This window comes from Rousettus aegyptiacus, unplaced genomic scaffold (assembly GCF_014176215.1).
Source record: "Rousettus aegyptiacus isolate mRouAeg1 unplaced genomic scaffold, mRouAeg1.p scaffold_m13_p_3, whole genome shotgun sequence".
Taxonomy (NCBI): Eukaryota; Metazoa; Chordata; class Mammalia; order Chiroptera; family Pteropodidae; genus Rousettus; species Rousettus aegyptiacus.
The window spans coordinates 150,781,686-150,799,131 of NW_023416306.1; the positions used below are offsets into that span (position 1 = coordinate 150,781,686).

The following is a 17,446-nucleotide window of genomic DNA, read 5'->3' on the forward strand; positions in this document are numbered from 1 at the left end:
CTATAAATGTTCTTTAAGACAAAAGGTTTTCTAACATTTCTTTTTTTAAGTTCTGCATCCCCAGCCTTAATGCAGTTATCTAGCTACTCTTTCCTCAAGAAAAAAGTATCTCCCTGAACTCCTCTATCTTTATGTGATTGATACTATCATCATATTTTTGCCTCTCAATTTTTTTTCTTGGCTTTTAAAAATCCTTTTTAGTTGTGAAACCTGAACATGAGACTCTTCTCAGCTCTGCCTAATGAAATGATAATATTCATAGTCATCTCGTTAGCATCCTGTTAAGTAGCTCGGCATTGTGGATGTACTCAGCCTGCGGTCCACAGTGACTCCCCGAGGCCTCTTCTGCAGTATATGCCTGGCCTCATTTTTCCCCATGCTTTATCTATTAGTGTCCTCCTGCACTTATTAAATGTCTTTCTATTGTATGTGAACAGGTTTTTTTTTTTTTTTTTTTTTGCTGCAGTCACTTAGATATCCCCTTTGCCAGCTTAATCATTCCTAATTTTTACCCCCTTCCAATCCTTTAGAGTTAGAGCCTTCTGAAGGCCCCGTCCTGAATTGTAGAGCCCTGTATCAGACAGAACTGGCTCGTGCTGAACACAGTGGGAAGACGCAGTCCTCCTCAGTCATTATCCTCCACATTATCTCTCACCCAAAGGGTTGTTTTTTTACAAGTAATCACAGGAAAACCTATCGGCTCCCCTCCTCTTTGTGTTAGGCCACCATCCAGCCTTTGCTACAGCCGTTTGACAGGTGACTAATTGCCATTCTTCCTGAAAATGTCATCTTTAGCGGACACAGCCTGTCTAAAATCTCTCCTTTCCATGTCATTCCTGAACAGTAGATGACTCCAAAAGTTTCCTTTGGCAGCTTATAGCTGCACAGAGTAGCTGGCAGATGTTTTCCTCAGGAGGAGGAGGTCTCAGTGACAATGCAGAACAGATCCCAGGCCCTCACCACTTCGGCACTTGGGGCTCAGATTCATAGCATTCAGGCTGGCCTCTCTTGTGTAGTTCCTCCCTTTGCAGGGTCCACACACAGATGTAGCTCCTCCTCTGTAAGTGGCCCTGCTGTGACAAGCTCCCTTTCTGCAGGTTGGTCATGTAGAGTCCTGAGCTGTAAAGTTTCCCCACAACTGGGAATGTGACGTAGCGAGGCCACAGCACATTTGGTTCATGGTTTCATCAGGTCAAGATGAAAAGTTTGGACAGATGCAGACTGTCCCAGATCCTCAGTCACCCCGTTGCCACTTCTCCTCTCCGTATATGATGTCATGCGTATGTGCCCTCTCTTCCTTTTCAAAATTCATCTCCTGGAATGGCCACACAAATCAAAGGTTGGTCATTTTTAGGAAAGAGGAAATACCCTATTGCTTATATAAAGAATAAACCTAGTGATCTCTTCCTGAGGAATCCAGGAACATCCTCACTAAATTCTTAGTGGTACCAGTTTGGCCATACTCATAGTTCAACTCACTTTTGATATAATGAGAAAAGTAGCTGTTGCTTTGTAACATGTCTATTGCTATTCTCTTTTTGTTCCGTATTATTGGCTCATTATCTTCTTACATAGTTCCTGTAGAGGGGCCTAATTTGCCCTGGGTAAAACTGAATTGCAGCTTACCGAATTGACATGAAATCTCTAGGAGAATGAAACAGCCCAGCACACGCTCCCCTTTGCGAGTATAAAGCTGACAGCTTCATTTTAGTTGTTTTGTTATTAAAGCAACTGCAGAGATTCTCAGGGAAGTGTGTGGGTAAACACTTCTGTAGGTGGTACGAAGCCAGCAAGGTTGGTCAGCTTCAAGGAGCCCCACCCATGGCTGGGCCAGAGATGGGGCCACAAAGGAAGGAGGAGATGACCCATTTTAGAATGGGAAGAGCTGAGGGGCACATGCCATAGTACTTAAACCCTAGGGACGTCAGAGTCCCTTGGGAGTTTATTACAATGCAGATTTCTGGGACTCTAGAAAATCTGATATGTCCAAAGAATCTTCATGTACATCAACACCTGCAGGTGGCCACGGTCCGTGTCTGGAGAAACACTGCTCTAGTGACGTCACCTTCTTGATCTTGACAATATGGGTTTTGACAGAGTCATAACAATATGAATAATTCAGTGGATTCAAGCAGTAGTTCTCAATTGGTGTGCACACTTGGTGGAGATTTTGCCAAAGTACACAACCCAGGTACCTCTCCAAGTCTATTACATTAAAATCTCTGGGATTAGAGCCCAAGAATGTGTGTTTTAAAAGTTCCCAGGCAACCCTCATGTGCCTGCTGAATTCGAAGCCAAGTAAGCATACTCAAGTGCTCACCTGACTATAGTGTTGTGTATGTTAATGAATTATTTGTTTATGCTTCTACCTTTGCTCCCAACTCTAATCACTTGTTAAGTGGGACTATGAGCAGAAGGTTGCTGGGAGCTCATGTTAGCCATCATGTTCACAGATGAAACTAATGATCACATTCCAAGGTCTTATTTAAGCAACTCTCCTTTTAAAAATACACTCATTACAGAAATGTAATCTGTAGATTTAATTTCTTACAATAAAAACAGAGCAACATCCAGTTTTAAATACAGTATAATACATTCTCTTCATCCATAACCCCTCCTTACATTTGAAATGGATGGCTAATTTATCAGTTATTCGAAAGGTTCTTTCATCAAATATTCCATGCCTACAAGGGCGCAGGACTTGTTCTAGGAATGGAGAATATAGTAGCATTTGAAATGGATGGCTAATTTATCAGTTATTCGAAAGGTTCTTTCATCAAATATTCCATGCCTACAAGGGCGCAGGACTTGTTCTAGGAATGGAGAATATAGTAGCAAACAAAACAGACAAAAATTTCCCCCCTCATGGAGCTTGTATTTAGACAGGAAGACAGAATATAAACAACATAAAGAAGTTAAAGATACCATATGCTACATAAACGCTAAAGTGAAACCCTTTGTTCAAAAAATATTTCATTGGAAGTCTGCTGTATTCTGGCATTGTTAGATACACAAAGGTAAAGCCCTGCCTTCAAAGAGTTTGTAATCTAGTGCAAGAACTTAAATGCTTCTCAGAGAAATATTTGTAATTAAATTCAGACAGGAAGAGCTCCCAGCTATATATACTGTATATATTGCTCTTTCCTGTAATGTCTCAAAGCCTTTTCTATAACTTTCCCTTTTATGCAATATGTACATTATGGCTAAAACTCTCATATCTGTTTCGTAAAACATGGAGGAAGAATATGTAATTAGCAGACTATGCACTCACAGCTAATTATTTCTATTTTGAACATTTAGGCTTTGAAAGCCCTGGCGTTTTGAATGCCATGGTTATCATATTAAGACACTTGTTGCTGAGAAAGGTAAAATATGGGCAACTCGAGTGCATCTCTGGTACAGTGGTTTGCAGTGTGAGTGAGCCCACAGCCTCAGCTGAGAATGCCTCGGTGCAAATTCTCACATCTCTCCATCCCACCCATCCTACTGATTCAGAATCCTTGGTGGGGCAGTCTGTATTTTAACATATTTAAAAGGTGAGAACCGCCTCTAGTAATTCAAACACACTTGCACTCAATTGTAAATACTAGTTAAGGCAGGTAAAGCAAGCACATGATTATCCAAGCCGAGAGGTATATACATTAGACCTTGATTCATTGCATTTCACTTCATTGAAATCTGCTTCAGACACTAACCACACTTGAGGCTTGAGATATCATCATGTGTGTTATAAAATGTATATAGGGTAGGTACAGTCAGATGAACAAAATCTGCAAACCAAGATTAGATCTTGTCGTTAAGTAACTAACAAATAGCCACAAGCCTGCCATATTGTTTTTTACTATCTCGAAGGTTGCACTCTGAAAGTTTTAGAAGCTTCTCTCTGTCAGTGCCGTCTGTGTTTAATGCATGTTTAACCTGAGTCTCTGATGTTACTGTCTGCCTCTGTCTTTATATAAAGTATTTCTCTGCTTCCTTTTTCTTTCTTTTTTGGTGCTCCTTTCTCCTACTATTATTTTGTTCTTACTGATTTAATAATATATGGTGCTTATGGAAGAGTTTTGCATTCTCTTTTTTCGTTAATTTTTAAAGCAAACAAATGGGACATTTGTTACCAAGAGGTAAAAATGAGATGAGGTTGCATTGCTTTTCAATTTATGTTGCCCTCAGAGATTTTTCCCTTCCCCTCTAGCTAGAAAAAATATTTGGGGGGGAAAAATGTTAGAGGGATTAGAGTGTGGCTAGTCATTTCTTATTATTCTCTCTTTTTTGTAAAGTGTGAGCCCAATTCTTCCTCCTTAGTTACAAAACTAAAGGAGATGATAACATTTGGTCTGAAGTACTAAGGCCCATTTGGTGTGGAAAAACTTCCAGATCACCTGTGCCGTGTCCTGTTCCTCCCCCCACACCTCGCCCAGCTCCAGTCTGTCGCAGAGCCTCGTGGACTGATAAGACCTTCCCCTTTCAGGTCATCTCCTTTTGCTTTACATTTGTGGGTGTGTTTTCAGTAAAGTACAGCACATTGAGGAAGGCACAGATCATGAGTGTACAGCAGGATGAATTTTCACAGTGTGAACACACCCATGTAATCACTACCCAGATCAAGAACTAGAACATTGCCAACATCCAGACACTCCTTCCCACATGCCTGGTACTCCCACCTCCTCCCCAAGGTAACACAACCTTGAATCCTAAAATCCTACACTCATGGTGCCTGTTGTGGGGATTTATATAAATAGAGTTAGACCATATGTATTATTCTGTGTCTGGTGTCTTTAAGTCAACATTATGTTGGTGAGATTTATCCATGTGTCATAGGTGGCATTAGTTTATTTTCAGCGCTGCAGTGTATTTACATTGTGTGAACACATCACAACTTATTTATCCGTTCTCTTGTTGATGAACATTTCGAGTGTTTTGAGTTTGGGGATATTACGGATTCTCGTGTGTGTCCTTTGGTACACAATATGTATGAATTTCTTTTGGGTGTATACCTATGAGTAGGATTGCTAAGACATAGAACATACATCCATTAAACTGTAGCAGAGACTGCGAACCAGTTTGCCAAAGTGGATAAAACAGCTAACACTCTTGCCAGCCAGGTATACGAGTTCTAGTTACTTCATATCCTTTCTGGATCTTGATATTGCAAGTCTTTACAACTTTAGTCATTCTGGTAGGTGTGTAGTGGTCTCTCTTTTTGGCTTCAATTTGCATTTTCTCAATAACTATGTTGAGCACCGATGTTTGTTGGTCTTTTTGATACCCTCTTTTGTAAAATTCCTTTTCAGATCTCTGCCCATTTTTCTATTGGGTCGTCTATCTTGTTGATTTTTTACGAATTAGTTATATGTACTGGATAGGAACCCATCGTTGGATATCTATTTTACATGCATTCTACTGCTGTCTGTCTTTGGACAAATACTTCTTTTAACAGGGTTCAGTCCTTTAAAATCCTATTAAAGAATCTCCACTTCTATCATTAAAGTGTTTGTCCATGTTATTGCTCAGAATTTTTAGATGTACATTTAAATATACGATCCAGCCGGAATTGGTTTTTATATAAGGTTTGCAGTGGGGTTCAAAATTTATTTTCATCTGTATGCATTCTCCTGGGACCATTATGATTTGGGGGTTTTTGTGTTTTTGTTTGGGATATTGTCTTAGTTTTTATTTTATGAATATTTTTCCATTTTTTTAAATTTTAGAATAGTTGTTGATTTGCAGAGAAGTTGCATAGGTGGTACAGAGAGTTCCTGGTTTCTTCTGTTGTCGTCGTCTTACACTACTATAGCACATTTGTCCTAGCCAAGGAATCAATATTCATGTGTTTCGTGAACTAAAATCTATACGTTATTCAGATCAGATTAGGACCATTAGTTTGGGACAAAAGGAAATGCTATTGAGGAATGATTTAAGACTACATGCTATTGATTAAACCTTCAGTAACAAAGTCCATCATAGTGAGAGTCACCTGTCTTTGGTCTCAGCCTAAGCTGGAGAACTCATTAGGGCTCATATAGTGTGAACTTAGATCCTGTGCGGTCTCTGGGGAAGAAGTAGGAAAATCTTACAATTAAAGGCACTCCAGGTTTGTGGTCAACTTAAACTCTCATTCCCAATTTTGAAAATTCTGCCTCCGAATTTTAAAAGTATAATGAGTAGCCTTTTCCTTAAGTCCTAGAGACGTTAGTTTTGTAATCTTTAACCAACGTTTAAAATACATTGATGATAAACAGCTTTTTATTTTTAGTTACCATGCTGTATCTTATATCCTGAGGACTTCTTTATCTTCGAACCAGAGTTTTTACCTTTAGACCCCTTCACCCGTTTCACCCACCCCTCACCTCTGACAACAACCAATCTGTTATGTTGCTATGAATTTGGGGGGTTTTGTAGTTTATACATATAAGTGAGACAATATTTGTCTTTCTCTGTCTGGCTTAGCATAATGCCCCCAAGATCCATTCATGTTATTGCAAAAGGCAGCGTTTTCTTTTTTGGATGAATAATATCCCATTGTGTGTTTGTGTATATACGTGTGCGTGTGTACATAGTACCACATTTTCTTTATCATTGATGGACACTTAGGCTGCTTCCATGTCTTGGCTATTGCAAATAATGCTGCAGCGAACATTGGGACACATATATCTTTGAGATAGTATTTTTGTTTTCTTTGGATAAAATCCAGAAGTGGAATTGCTGGATCATATGGTAGTTCTATATTTTATTTTTTAAGGAACCTTCATACTGTGTTCCACAGTGGTTGCCCCAATTTGCAATCCCACCAACAATCCATAAGGATTCCCTTTTCTCCCCATCCTTGCCCACACTTGTTATTTCTTGTCTTTTTGACAAGTGTGAGGCGATGATCTTGTGGTTTCGATTTGCATTTCCCTGACGATTAGTGATGTCGAACACTTTTTCATGTGCCTGTTGGCCATTTGTATGCCTTCTTTTGGAAAAATGTCTATTCAGATCCTCTGCCCATTTTTAAATTGGTGTGTTTTTTTCTTCTATTGAGTTTGAGTTCTATATGTGTATATATATAAATTTTATTTTTTTTGGATATTGACCTTTTATCAGATAGATGTTTTCTCTTATTTTGTAGATTGCCTTTTTTATTGTTGTTAACGGTGTTCTTTGCTGTAAGAAGCTTTTTTGAATCGATATAGTCTGACTTTTTTTTGCTTTTGTCATCTTTGTTTTTGGTATCAAATCCCCAAAAAATCATTGCCGAGTCTGAAATCAAGGAGCTTGATTTCCCCCTATGTTTTCATCTAGGAGTTTTACAGTTTCAGATCTTATGTTCACGTCTTTAATCCATTTTGAGTTTTTCGTGTATAAGGTAAATAGCTCTGATGAACATATTTTTACAGAGCCAGTATTAATGCCAGATGTCTTTGGGAAGAAGGCCTCAGTGTGTCACTTTGGCCTTGGATGTGAGTGTGTGGAAAACTGTCTGATCCAGTCTCCTCTGTCCTCGGCTTGGGCCTGGCGAGCGTCGCCATGACCTTTAGTTCTAAGGAAGGCAAGAAAGACAGCCGTCGAGACTGCTGGGCCTTTGACTGCAGACTTTCCTATCACTCGCTTCTTCTGCACTTCACTGTAAAAATCCTCAGTGGTGCCAGCACATGTCAAGCATCTCTGACCGTCTTCACTATTTTTACTTTTTAACTTAAAGTGCAGACCAAGCCCCAGTGACCGTCTTTCCCTTTGACAACAGACATTTAAATTATAATGAGAAAGCCAGGAAGGCCAGCCGGCCATCCCCATTAATACTTTATGAAATATTCATTGTTCTTTAACCCAGCCATAACCCCTATCCTGGATGACACTTTTATAGCTGGCATATGGCCCTCGAATGCACACACGCACACGTGGGTCACGTTGTCTTTGTCCTGCTTCCCCTCAGCACCATGAGCTCGCGGCACTCTGCCAGCCCCGTCGTCTTCACCAGTGCCAGAAGTTCACCTAAAGAAGAGCTTCATCCTGCCGCCTCCTCGCAGCTCGCACCTTCCTTCTCTTCTTCCTCGTCCTCTTCGTCTGGTCCTAGGACTTTCTACCCGCGCCAGGGCGCTACTAGCAAGTACCTGATTGGATGGAAAAAACCCGAAGGAACCATCAACTCCGTGGGGTTCATGGACACAAGAAAGTAAGAATTCTTTTGCTTCTCTTACTGGGAGGTTTGCTTTTAACATGACAGAGAATAGAAAAGTTTGGGGGCATTTACTACAGACAAGGAGGCACAGGGCCGGCAGGTGGGGAAGAGTTGGTTTGGTAGAGAGATTTTTTTTTCTAAGTAAAACTTGTCTTAAAGTACTTCTCCACCTCATTCCTTAAATAAAGTGTATTGGAATACATTCAGATCTGAAAATCTTCGATCTCCCAGGAAAGAGTAAAGCAGTCCCCCCCTTATCCATGGGGCATACATTCCGTAACCCCGAGGGGTTGCCCGAAACTGCAGATGATCCTGAGCCCTGCATACGCTAAGTTTTTACCTATACTATGCTAATGTTTAATTCATAAATCAGGCACAGGAAGAGATTAGCAACAATAATAATAACACAGGACAATTGTAATCAGAGTTCTGTGAATGTGGTCTTTCTCTGATAACTGATCTGGTAACTGATTTGGCTGCTAAGTGACTAACAGGTGGGTAGTATTTATGTCATGGAAGCGCTGGACAGAAAGGTGATTGATGTCTTGTGGGGACAGCGCAGGATTTCATCACTCAAACTCAGAATGGCACATAATTTAAAACATATGAATTATTATTTCTGGAATCTTAAATTTAATATTTTGGATCATGGTTGACTTGGGGTAACTGAAACTGCAGAAAGCTAACCCTTGGGTATGGGGAGATTACTGTATGTCTGAAGAACAAACTTCAGAATAATCAGCCCCTTCGTGTAATGACCACACTTGTCCCTTTGGTAATATTGATCACAGCCTTCCCATGTGATTCTTGACCGGGTCAGGAGGCATGAGAGAGAATGTTAGAAAGTGACTGCCTCTGACTATAAAGGACCTTTTTATAAAGTAGTACAGAAAAAAAAAATGAATGATTCCTTCAATTATTTTGTTTTTGTCTATGCAAAAATTGCATTTGAGATTCATACCCTGTGGTTTTTTTAATGAATATTTCTGTTGCTAATTTTGGATTAGTAGAGCTAACTAACAGTTTCCTGTAAAAGAAAGATTTTTTTCTTCAGGCTTTTTATTTTATGTTTCAAATTGGATTTGTTTCTTTAGCAAGTATTTATCTGAGTAAATTGTAATGAAATTGAACAGAATTCTCCTTTTCTCTCCTATAATATTTCTCCATTGACATACATCCTTCAGAGCCCACTATGCCCTTCATTCAGCCTTACTAATTTAGTTCCTACCATCTTTTTCCCTTTTTTTCAAGGCGTCATCAGAGCGATGGCAATGAAGTAGCCCACACTAGGCTGCGTGCCTCAACCAGGGACCTCCGGGCATCCCCTAAGCCAACCTCCAAGTCCACTATTGAGGAAGATCTCAAGAAACTCATCGACCTTGAAAGCCCAACTCCCGAATCCCAGAAGAACTTTAAGGTACAGGACAGAGCTTGGGGCAAATGGCAGTTAGAGTTCGGATGGGACCGAGCTGTTGGCCTCCGTTGACACCCTCCGAGAAATGTTGGTTCCCAGCTCCAACTCATTGGACCCCACTTCCCGCCATCACCCAATCTTCCCATGACAATGTTTCCCTAATATTTATTCCTATAGCCGCATCTCTTTAGTCTGGGTTTATATTAACCTGTCTCTACCCCCACGGCTTTTTCTCCTTCCAGTTTACCCTGCTTACAGAGCATAAGCTACACCCTTTCTTGAACATTATTACTCAAATGGCTCTGTTCCTCAAAACTCTTCAGAGACATCTGTGGCTCGCTTGTCAGAAATTTTTCTGTAAGAGGTTTAGTGCCTCGTGTGCAAAGGGTACCTGTTCTCCCACAAATACCCCTCATTTTGTTGCCTGCCCTTTGTGCCCACGGCACCATGAGCCTGGCCTTGCTTCTGCCCCGATCTCAGCCCAGCAAACCTACTGGTCGTACATTGTGTGCTCTGCAGTTCAGCAAACTAAGTCTACACACTCACTTTCCAGACTCTCTTAATTCTCTATATAAAGCCTTCTCTCCGTTCTTTCTCAGAATTCCAGTCTATAAATGCCTTCTCTAGAACCCAGCCTCCTCCCCATTAGGTCCCGAGTACTTGCACAGAGTTTGTTTGTGTGTCAGTGGCCAGACCTTCACATGACCACATGGAAGGGTTTGCGCTGCTCACCTCAGCTTGGCGGGCGCCTGAAGCCTATGTGAGGCTCTCTGCCCTTGTCCTGTGTAGCATGCTATCTTGTGTTCCCTGGGCTCGGAGCTGGTGTTTTTATTGAGTAGGGCCCAGAGGTATTTCACTCTCAGTATAAGGCACTTCTGTTTGTGGTGCGTTGGGTAGCCCCAGGAGAAGGGAGTCCGCCCAGGAGGGTCATGGCAGTAAACTTTGATGTGTTCTGTTCACCGGGTTCTTAGTTGAACAATTTGTAGTCATCTTTGAAGTGACTGGAAAGCTTAATTTAAGAACTTTGAGAATTGACTGTAAATGGGACTAGACTATTAACCCCTCACCGTGCTCGAGCTGTGATCAGAATGCAAGAGGCGCGCGCTCCTGGAGGAGCCGGGGCTCTCGTCCCGTCAGGCTTTCCCCCCACCATTCCAGTGTGCTGCTCACGGGCCTGCCTCTGTGCACGTGTGTGCATTTCCCTCCAGGCAGGCGAAATATATCTCCTAAACTTACAAAGTCAACGTGTATAGAAATTAAATGTGCTCCAGAGACCATTCTGGAGTTTTGAGAAATTATTTATTAACATACACGTTAAGATCATAAATCATTTTAAAGACTCGCTGTTCTTGGTTTCTATAATTTCTGTTTTATAAGCCAGCACTTAACAGTTCTGACTCATCACCTAGGGTACAAATGGTTTCCTTAGCAACCTCTCAAAAGACAGTACTTGAAACTTCTGTCTTTATCCATCAAAACCCAAAGAGGTATATTAAAATGTTTAGGAACTAGTTTAAAAATAAAAATTATTTCACATTTTTTCCTTTTGAGTTTAGAGGAAAATAAAACTTGCCATGGAAGGAATCTTTCCTCCATTTCGAAATTAACATTTTTGGAAAGGGGCAAGCTTAAAGCTGTCGTTCTTTTGATTTACTCATGCAGTGGAAATAATTGAAAGCAAATGTCTGTTTTGCCCTTATTTTAGACCTTGTTTTTTATTTTTCAAAATGAATTAACGTTCCTATGTGAAACGGGTACACGTTATATTGTGACTATATTACTGTCAGACACTGCAAAGAAAATGCTTCTGTTGGCTGAACTATAACTGTAAAAATGCTAGAAGCAAGAGCTGGAAATATCCTGTTTTCTTTCCAGTTTTATTCTTTTTGGTTCGGTTTCAGATGAGTTCAGCTAAGTAGCTCTATGTGTCTCCTGAGATTCGGTGTCTGAATGACCATGGCTCTGCTGTGTCAATGAGGCCAGCATGCCCTTGAAAAGTCTTCCAGATCACCCCTGGCTCAAGGCTCTGAGCCACTACGGCATCAGACTTCGGGTTATCAGGAGTGGCCAACTTCAGGCTGCAATACTTGGGACCCACTCATACTACATCAGCTTTCTTGGCTAGCAAGTGCTACTAGGAGTGATCGTTAATATCCGATGACAGGGTCTCTCCCAGGCTAACTTGCCAGCAGAGTGAGCTGTCTGCTGCAGGACTTAGATGTCCGTGGCCATGCTCTGCTGGGAAGGCTGTAGCCGAGAGGTAAGTGGATGGCTCCAGGGCCCCACGCAGATGCTGTAGAGCTGCTACCGCAAGGAAAATGGCAGAGCTGTAACATTCGAAGAAACCTCATTGGCAGACAAAGAGGGGATAACCTTATTTTCCCTGAGGGCTGCACGTAGTGGCAAGTGAACAGAGAAAAACACAAACTGTTTCCCAGCCAACACTCAGGTATATACCAAAGGAAGAGACCTCATGCTGCTCCAGTGTTTAGGGAGAACTGGTACTTGCTCTTCCTAATTGCAAGTGCGAGTAACCCATTTCATTAATAGCCAGGAGGACCAGAAAGAGCGAGGGGAGAATAGGAGACTGACCTGGAGCAAGATGCCGCCTCTCAAGACCTTGTTTCCCTGGCTTTGAAACAGAGAAGCAAAGTAGATCAGTGGCGCCGCGGTAATTTTAAAGGTCACCCCCCCCTTTTTTTTTTGAACAAAATTATACATGGAAGCCCGATATGTAGAACTGAGAAAACAGACTTTCTCTGATAAGATGGGGTATACCTTGAGGTGTCATGGGCTCCTGGTCCCACTTGAATACCTCCTCTCACCAAGAAGTGATGCTGTGAGGAACCCTGAGGACTTCTTAGAGCACAGTTTGAAAACACCCTGGCCTGATGCTCTCCAAAATCTCTTCTGGGTGGGCCATTGACCCCCTTGTGGTTCTTTCCCAGGGGCTAACAGCCATGGGTGGGACCCCTCAGCAATCTCAGTTATAACCTGCAAGGAAGACAGAGGTGTGCACACCTTTAAGACTAGGATTGAAGAGGGGTGGGACGCAGAACCATCCTAACAAGTTTGGACAAGACTAGGTCCTGCTACTTTTCTAATGGGCAGAAAGCATCTAGGCAGATTGCATCCTTCCACCTCCTGTCCTGCCTCCCTTTACTACAGGATGTTACAGCTTTAATAAAGTGCACTGCTAAAGGGGCCTCTTCAAGGCAGCTGTTTACTGCTTGCAGGCATATTAATATTTCCCAAAGAGGTTGAAACTAGAATTGGTAGGAAATTTGTCTCCAGGGTGAGGATACTCACTAGAGAAGGAAATCCCTTTGCTGAACACAGAGGTGCTAGAAAGGATTGAGAACAGTTTTTGAATAGAGAGATCTGGGATCTGACTTGGTAGGCAGATAGATGACCTGTTTTGTTTTGTTTTTTAATTACATTTATGGAGTCATTTAACCTCTCTAATGCCCTCTGTTCTCTGTAAAGCGAGAAGAGAAATTGTCATTTCCATACCAAGTTTCCTCTACCTAAAGACTCACAGAGCAGTTGTCATAGCAGCTTAGTTTTCTAGGCGAGCACATGATGTACTTTGGATTTAGCTCATCATGAATTTTTTAAAGTGAGCACAATTTTTATACAGTTGGCTTCACTTGGGGCTGATTTACAATGCACTTGATTAATAATTATTTCATATTTATTCACCAACTGCGCACACCACATTGTGGATAGCGTTGACTTGATTAACCCTTGGCTTGTTGAATGGAATCATGTTGGACCCAGAGCACATGAATGAACCAGAGTGTCAACTCGCTATTCTCAGCATCCTAAATGGAGCCATATCATTATCTCTCTGTCCCTTCAAAGTGTCATGGAAAGGCCCACGGTGGCTTTCTGCTAGCAGTGACTCAGCCCTCCTACTCACATCTTCATCCATTCCCCACATTGTTCTCCCCGCCAAGGTGAACAGTGTTCTAAGAGGAACTGAATGAAGATAGCTTTATTGTCAACAGACCAGATACTCTGCTGGCTTTCGGGATGCTGGATATTTAAATATTGTTAATGTGTCTGTTGTTTTCTCAGTGAGTGCGATTCTTAAAAGCTTGCTTTTTGCAGAAAAATCTCAAGTAAAATCAAATCTGGTACAAAGGAAAAAGACATCAACAAGAGATACAGCTATCTGGAACTTTTGTCATATTTATATTACTATATAAATATTTGTCATTTATAAAGATGACTTCCCTATTTCTATTTCACGAATAGAAATCTATCTCAAAAAATAAATTGCCAAAACTCATTAAATATAATTATAGTAGTTAATGTTTATCAGGAGCCACCTATTATTTGAGTTAATATATTGTGATGATCAGATGCTCTTGTTACCCAGCAAACATGTAATCACTTGATAGGCTTCTGAGGATACCTTCTTCCTGGCACTGTGGCTCTTCCCCTGGGACTATATTATTATTTCATAATCCCACTGATAAACACTATTGTGATCAGTCCAGTGCTTCATATAATCCTTGTAATCCAGAGAGATGTTGCGCCCCCATTTCATAGATAAGGAGTTGGGTTCAGAGAGATTACATAATTCGGTCAATGACACAGGATTCAAACACAACTCACACTTGTCTGATCCTCATCTTGTTCTTAACCATGACACAATGTTGACGAATTCACTTAGTCACATATCTGAATTATGTACTGAGCACTGATAGGCGGCAGGTAGCATTCTGGACTATGAGGATTTGATGACCAGGAACTCTCCCATTTTAGTTCTTAAGGATGTAGACAGAGATGGTGGACCTCGAGGCTTCCTTGTTGGGCTCCAGGATTTGAAGAGTGTATCTAAGAGCAGCGATTGTGTTAACCCACACGTCCCCCAAGCTGAGTCTTGGTGACGTGGCTTAGAAGATTGACCTTCTGTTGTCTGACATTGTTTTTCAGTTCCATGCGCTCTCCTCGCCTCAGTCTCCCTTTCCTACCACCCCCACTTCAAGACGGGCCCTGCACAGAACGCTGTCCGACGAGAGTATTTACAGCGGCCAGAGGGAGCACTTTTTCACCTCGAGGGCCTCGCTCCTGGACCAGGCCCTGCCCAACGATGTCCTCTTCAGTAGCACGTACCCTTCTCTTCCCAAGTCTCTTCCGTTGCGGAGGCCTTCTTACACCTTGGGAATGAAGTCGTTGCATGGTGAGTTCATTTTTAGCTGCAGCTGACAAGCTCTGCTGATGATGGCCGGTGTCCCCAGAAACAATTGCCACGCAGTTTGCTCGGAGAATGGTAACTGGAAGAAGTCCTGCCTGGTAGCATGTTCAGATTACCTCGGCTCACCAGCACCTCCCACATTTAGCCTCTCACCAGTAATCACAGACCACAGGGTACAGACGTTCAACCTTGAAGTATAATTGACATACTGTTAATTTCAGCTGTTCAACATGATTCAATATTTGTATATATTGCAAAATGATCTCCTCAGTGAGTCTAGTTACCATTCATCACCATACATAATTATGAAGTTTTTTATTTTCTTGCGATGAGAACTTTATAAAGATTTACTCTTTTAGCAACTTTCAGTTATGCAATACAGTGTTATAAACTATAATCACCATGCTGTACATTACATCCCCAGGACTTATTTGTCTTTCTTTATCAGACTTTTTTCAATTAGTACAGTGCCCTCAGGGTCAGTCATGATGTTGCTAATGGCTAGATGTCATGGTCTTTTATGGCTGAATAATATTCCATTGTATGTGCACCACATTTTCTTCATTCATTCATCACTGGACATTTAGGTGGCTTCCATGCAGTAAACATGGGAGCTTCTGTCTTTTGAAGTTCGTGTTTTAATTTCTTGTATAAATACCAAGAAGTGGAATTGCTGGATCATATGATAGTTTTATTTTGAGGAACCTTTGTACTGTTTTTCATAGTGGCTGCACCAATTTACATTCTCATCAACAGGGCACAAGAATTCCCTTTTCTCCGTATCCTTGCCAGCACTTATTTCTTGTCCTTTGATTAAAAGCCATTGTGATTTTGATTTGCCTCTTCCTGAAGATTAGTGATGTTGAGTTGAGCATCTTTTTATGTACCTGTTGGACATCTGTATGTTTTCTTTCCAGAAAAGTCTATTGAGGTCCTCTGCCCATTCTTTGATCAGATCGGTCGGGTTTTGCTATTGAGTTGCGAGTTATGTATATATTTTGAATATTAATCTCTTATCAGATACATAATTTGAAAATATTTTTCCCCACTCGGTAAGTTGCTTTTTCATTTTGTTGACGGCTTCTTTGCTGTGTAGAGATTTTTAGTTTGATGTAGTCCTACTTGTTTATTTTTGCTTTTGGTGTCAAATCTAAAAAATTATTGCCATAACCACTGTCGTCACCGTAACTGATTTGAAGGGGTGTGTCCAAGAGTAGTGAATTTCGAAATTGCCACCTAAGTTATCCACTAGGGGTTTGTTTTCAGGTCTTAGGTTCAGTCTTTCATCCATTTTGAGTTAACTTTTCTGTATGGTATAAGATAATGGTCCAGATTCATTCTTTCGCATGTGTTTATTGGAGAGACTGTCCCTTTCCCATTGTTTGTTCTTGGCTCCTATGTTGAAATTAATCAACCATATATGTGTGGCTTTATTTCTGGACTCTTTATTCTGTTTCACTGATGTATGTGTCTGCTTTTATGCCAATACTATAATGTCTTGATTACTATAGCTTTGTAATATAGTTTGAAATGAGAAAATGTGATGCCTCCAGCTTTGTTCTTCTTTCCCAGTATTGCTTTGGTATTTGGAGTCTCTTGTGATTCCATTGCAATTTTAGGATATTTTTTTTAGTTCTGTGGAAAATGCCATTAGTATTTTGATAGGGATTGCATCGAATCTGTAGATTGCTTTGCATAATGTAGACATTTTAATGGTATTAATTCTTCCAGCCCACCAGCATGGTATATCCTTCCATTCATTTGTGCCATCTTCAGTTTTTTTCATCAAATTCATATTTTTTTCAGAGTACAGGTCTTTTACTTCTTTGGTTAAATTTATTCCTAGATATTTTATTCTTTTCGATGTAATTGTAAATGGAATTGTTTTCTTAATTTCTCTTCCTTACAGTTAATAGTGTATAGAAACAACAGATTTTTGTGTAATGATTTCGTATCCTGCAACTTTACTGAATTCATTATTAGTTCTTAGAGTTTTTTAGTGGAGTCTTTAGGGTTCTCTAGTTTGTCATCTGCAAATAGTTTTACTTCATCCTTTCCTATTTTGTTGAATAAAAGTGGTGAGACTGGGCGTCCTTGTTTGACACCTTAGAAGAAAAGCGTTCACCTTTTCACCATTGAGTATAATGTAAGCTGTAAGCTTATTATATATGGCCTTTGTTATATTATATTCTCTCTATATATACTGTGTCGAGAGTTTTAATCATAAATGGATGTTGAATTTTGTCAAATGCTTTTTCTGCATCTATTGCAATTATCATATGATTCTTGTACTTCATTTCATTAATGTGGTGTTATTACATTGATTTGTGGATGTTGAACTATAATCACATCCCTGGAATAAATCCTACTTTATCATGTTGTTGTGACCCTTTTAATGTCTCATTGAATTCAGTCTGCTAATATTTTTTTTGAGGATTTCTGCATCTCTGTTCATCAGGCAGATCGGCCTATAATTTTCTTGCGGAATCTCTATGTAGTTTTCTTATCAAGGTAGCACTGGCCTCATAAATGAGTGTGAAACTATTCCCTCTGCTTCCATTTTTTTTGGAAAAGTTTGAGAAAGTTGGGTATCAATTCTTCTTGGAACATACAGTAGAATTTGCCTGTAAAGCCCTCTGGTCTTGGACTTTTTGTTTGTTGGAGG

At 40.6% G+C, this 17,446-nt stretch overlaps 1 protein-coding gene across 19 annotated transcripts in view; it reads left to right on the plus strand.

Annotated features, from left to right (window-relative positions):
• SIPA1L1 (signal induced proliferation associated 1 like 1) overlaps positions 1–17,446 on the plus strand; it is a 317,068-nt gene that overhangs the window by 286,686 nt on the left and 12,936 nt on the right. For all 19 annotated transcript variants that reach the window (XM_016118662.2, XM_016118665.2, XM_016118659.2 and 16 more), the window contains 3 exons: positions 7,916–8,155; positions 9,413–9,578; positions 14,520–14,766. In XM_016118662.2, coding sequence (XP_015974148.1) covers positions 7,916–8,155; positions 9,413–9,578; positions 14,520–14,766 — 653 coding nt within the window. The remainder of the gene's footprint in view (positions 1–7,915; positions 8,156–9,412; positions 9,579–14,519; positions 14,767–17,446) is intronic.